The sequence below is a fragment of the Austrofundulus limnaeus genome, unplaced genomic scaffold (genome assembly GCF_001266775.1).
Source record: "Austrofundulus limnaeus strain Quisiro unplaced genomic scaffold, Austrofundulus_limnaeus-1.0 Scaffold15, whole genome shotgun sequence".
Classification (NCBI taxonomy): domain Eukaryota; kingdom Metazoa; phylum Chordata; class Actinopteri; order Cyprinodontiformes; family Rivulidae; genus Austrofundulus; species Austrofundulus limnaeus.
The window spans coordinates 1,039,516-1,044,032 of NW_013952417.1; the positions used below are offsets into that span (position 1 = coordinate 1,039,516).

At 37.3% G+C, this 4,517-nt stretch overlaps 1 protein-coding gene across 1 annotated transcript in view; it reads right to left on the bottom strand.

The window, feature by feature from the left end:
* Positions 1–257: 257 nt before the first annotated feature.
* Positions 258–4,517, bottom strand: part of LOC106513785 (probable G-protein coupled receptor 158) — a gene marked incomplete at its 3' end in the record, with an annotated part of 66,051 nt that continues 61,791 nt past the window's right edge. The window contains 2 exon segments of the mRNA XM_014002770.1: positions 258–326; positions 3,946–4,157. Coding sequence (XP_013858224.1) covers positions 258–326; positions 3,946–4,157 — 281 coding nt within the window.

Genomic DNA, 4,517 nt, shown 5'->3' on the forward strand with positions numbered 1-4,517 from the left:
GCTTCTGAGAGATTTATTGTCAATTTAAAACAAGTAAAGAAAGAATAGCACTTGGCTTTTGCTTCTCTTCATCTTCAACTGAACTGTGACCCTAAAACTAAAGTATTTATTGAAGTGAACTCTACACTGCCACACCCATGTTATGTATTATAATCAGACAGAATTCCTTCACATAATGTCAGTCTGAAAAAATGGTTACTGAAACATATGGTGAAGTAGACAAGAGTTTATTTTCTGAGAAAAAGCCAGAGACTTACCTGGAAGTAAAGCAGCAGCGCCCCAATCAGGATGGTTTCCAGCAGAATGAGACCAGATGTGCGAATGCTCTGTCAGAGGAAAGGAGGAGAAGCTTACAGTAGTTTTAATGAAAGATTGTTTGTTCTTATCTGTCTGATTTTAAATAACCTCAGCACAGACAATATTATTAATGTACACAGCAAAAACAGGAGTGTTAAAATTTCAGTGTTAAACTTTTGGGTGTTGACTTAACACCTCCTAGTGTTATTTTAACACTTTCTGAGTACACTCACACCCAGTGTTGGTGTTAATTCACAGTGTTGATTTCCTCAGTGTTGTATCAACACTGGACAGTGTTAAATAAGCTCCGCCCACAGTTACGTCTTAAATAACACTATATAACACCATGCAGTGTTGAAAGAAGTTTTGTCAGACAGACCAGCATTTACCCAGCATTCCTTGCTGAGAAATCTGGCAGAAATGATGTTTTTGCCTGTTTATGACCATTAAAGATGTTCATGAGAGTAAAAATTACCTGTTCTGGTTAGTTTTCTTGTTCCGTTTGATCAAGTTGTTCAACTTTAAATTTATGTTATTGGTAAAAAATTGACACCATGAGTGAGAGGTCTGTCCTGGTGTGTTAAGAGTGACTCCATTATACTTTTCTACTAAATACTGAGCAGTGTTAATGCAACACTACAGAGGGTTTGATATTAACTCTGAGTGTTAAATTTATACTCTCAAATTTATGGTGTATTGACACCTTGTAGTGTCTGTTAACCTTTATAACACCACAATTTCCCATGTTAATAATAATACACTGGTGATACTTTTAACACTTTATTTTAACACTGTTGAGATGTTAATATGACACCCAGTATTGTTCAATTTTAACACAGGCTGGTGTTACTGTTAACACTATATTTTAACATTAACACTATTTTTATGTTAATGTAACACAAAGAACTGTTCAATATTAAACATTGGTTGGTGTTAAATCAACAAAAAAAATGAGTGTTAAAATTTAACACTTTCACAAATGTTATTTTAACACCAGCGAGTGTGGACACATAGACACTTCGTTGGTGTTGAAATTAACACTGGTATTTTTGCTGTGTAAGTTCTATAGATTTAAAGCAGTCTCTGATATGTTTAGTTCAGATTTGGTGAACAGCAAAAACAAAAAACAAACTATTTAATTTTTTCATCCTCTCTGTGAAAATGTGAACTTTTTCTGGGTTAAATTGAATTACCCCCACACCCCCACAGAGGCTCTTTCTGTTATGGATGTCTGTTGTGTAAATCTAAACGCCTCCAGGGACATTTCTTGTGAACTGGGAGATTCAGAGGCACCGAGGCAATCTATATATAGCTCACCTATAAAAGTTTCAGCTCTGCTCTGCCTGAGGGCTGTTACAGATGAGAGGATCTTAGGTATTCATGTCATTTCTGTTGGCAGAGTGTGTCACATGCATGATTCTTTACAGGCATTGCAGTTAAATTAGTTTAAAGCGTATTAGGAAGTAGGGAAGCTCTCAGTGTGCAACAGAGAGTTTTGGGAAGAGGGGAAAAACCAAAACCAAAGACTAGAACAGAATTTCAGGAATTTTATTCGGTTGCTATAGAAGCTCCTAAAAACTGTGATGTGAGATTTGGGAATCACTTTCTGGTGTAAACCTACTTATTTTTTTTTTTACTTTACAGTTGATATTACTGAGAACAGCACATTCACTAGTCAACTCATTGAAGCTTGTCCTCTCTCTTAAATGTATAAATTTACATGAACGTAGAATTTATTGAAATAATGCTTGTGGCTCCTATGTTTTTATCAAATATTTAGTGAGTTTTAAAAAAAGAGTTTTCTCTGCAGGGCAGCTGGACTCTCCCTTACAGATAGGGTAAGAAGTTCAGTTATCCAGGAGAGACTCAGTAGAGCCGCTGCTCCTCCACATCGAGAGGAGTCAAGTTGAGGTGGTTCATCTGGTAAGGATGCCTCCTGGACCCCTCCCTTCACATATGTTCAACTGGGAGGAGACCCCGAGAAGACCCAGGACACGCTGGAGAGACTGTGTCTCTCAGCTGGACTGGGAACACCTTGGAGTCCTCCCAGAAGAACTGGAAGAGATGGCTGGGGAAAGAGAGGTCTGGGCTTCACTGATCAAGCTGCTGCCCCTGAGACCTGACTTCAGATAAAGAGGAAGATGATGGATGGATGGATGGATGGATGGATGGATGGATGGATGGATGGAATTAGTGAGTTTTGTTTGCGCTCCAAGTAAGCAACGGTCAACTGACCAGTGTTGTACAAAGTACCTGAAAGTGATACCTGAGTAAAAGTACAAGTATCTTATCATAAAATTACTTTGGTAAAATTTCAAGTCTCCTATAAGAATACTACTTGAATAAAAGTCTTAAAGTATCTGATTTATTTTGTACTTAAGTATCAAAAGTAAAGTTATGACATAAAATGTATTTAAGTAATGAAAGTAAAAGTATTGAGTAAAAATGAATGGTTAGATTTTCCAAAATACTTTTACTGGAAGGTGACCTCTTCAAAACAATTTTTTTTCTAAAGGCGTGCAACTTTGATAAATTGTATACAAACTAATACAGTATCAGAATGGTACATGTTTATTCTTCTCTTCCAACCACAATTAAATTCACTCTATCGAGGAGCCACAACTTTTCAGGATAGTATTTTCTTTTAACAATAACAAGCCGAAATGAAATAGTAGAAATGACTTTCTACTACTTACCTTTTTAAAAAAATGTAAGGAGTAGAAGTAAAAAGTAGGGTGAAAAATAATTACTCAAGTAAAGATAACCAAAATTTCTACTTAAGTACGGTAACAAAGTATTTGCACTTAGTTACATTAAAACATTGCAACTGACTTTGATGAATCGGGTTGGTCATCTGTAGACTCTGTTTACTGTTGGAGAATCTGAATAAAGGCTGCCCAGTGTTTGAGAGATTTTGCTGACAGCTCATGCATATGGGTGGATGCAATGCTTCCCCAAACTCCACTTCCACCCCCATAAATACTTGCTGGCTGCCCCTTGGCCTCACCCAGACAGACAGTCTTAATTAGGACTTAATTAGCACCACTGTAACAGAATAAAACAACTGTGCACTATAACAACGCTGTGAAATAAATGTTGTGTGAACTAAAAAAGAACATATAAACAATCCAATAAATTTAATTTAGCAAATAAATATATTTGCATTACAATCATAACTTGTGACAACATAAAAGATCCACACAGAGAATTATGATAGTCCCTTTGTTAGAATTATTAACATTAATTTAATTGTATTCATCTTGTTCTACATGGCTTTCCTTTTGCTGTTGAGAGTTCTTCTGAAATTAGGCCTTTTTGATTATCCGTAATGACTTTTGGCACTTAGCAGAGTGGGAGGTTGATGAGTCACGTCACAGTGAAAGCCTGCTCACCACAGTCAATTTCTAATTTAACCTGAAAGCAGTTATTCTTCTATTTCAAGTGCAAATATTTTGCAGAAAGACTCCAAGTTTTGCAGTTAAATAGAGCTCAACTTTCAGAGCTCAATGTAAAGATACAAAATAAATGTACAGAATGCAGAATAGGTGATGTATTAGTTTTGGCTCGGGTTGTTAGCTTCCAGTTAAAATAATTAAGAGTGTGACAATGTTTACAGGACAGATGTGTAGTTTTTTTTCCATCCCTCACCTTGTTTTTCCTGAAGTGGTAAACTGTAAACATGCTGGCCAGGTCCAACATGATGCAGAGACCCTGGAAGGAGGTGACGGCGAGCCGCAGAGCCCCATCCTCCTGCACCAGGCAGGGGGTATCGTCCTGGCAGGAGGGGCAGCCCTCCCGACACGGCAGGCACTCGTTGGACATGTCTGAGATGTCATCTCTGCTGGAGCCCTGCTTCTTACCTGAGGAAGTGAGGACACAATCAGTAAGTTCTAAATAGTTACATTTATGCTTGATACCAATCTCCATACTGTGGTGTTTTCAAGGATCATTGCTGCATTTCATTTTTATTCCACTACACCATAATGACTTATTTATTAATTGTTCAATAAATCAACTTGAAGGATTAAAGATCATCATTAAAATAAATCAAAGAGCCTTGGGTGATAATTGCAGGAATACTGCTTTTAATTAAGCTAATAAGGTAATAGTGAAATAAAGGAATATAAAAAAAATCCAAAATTCCCTTCTCACCCTCCGCGGGTGGTCTCTTTCATCCTCTGAGCTCGGGTCCTCTACCAGAGGCCTGGGAGCTTGAGGGT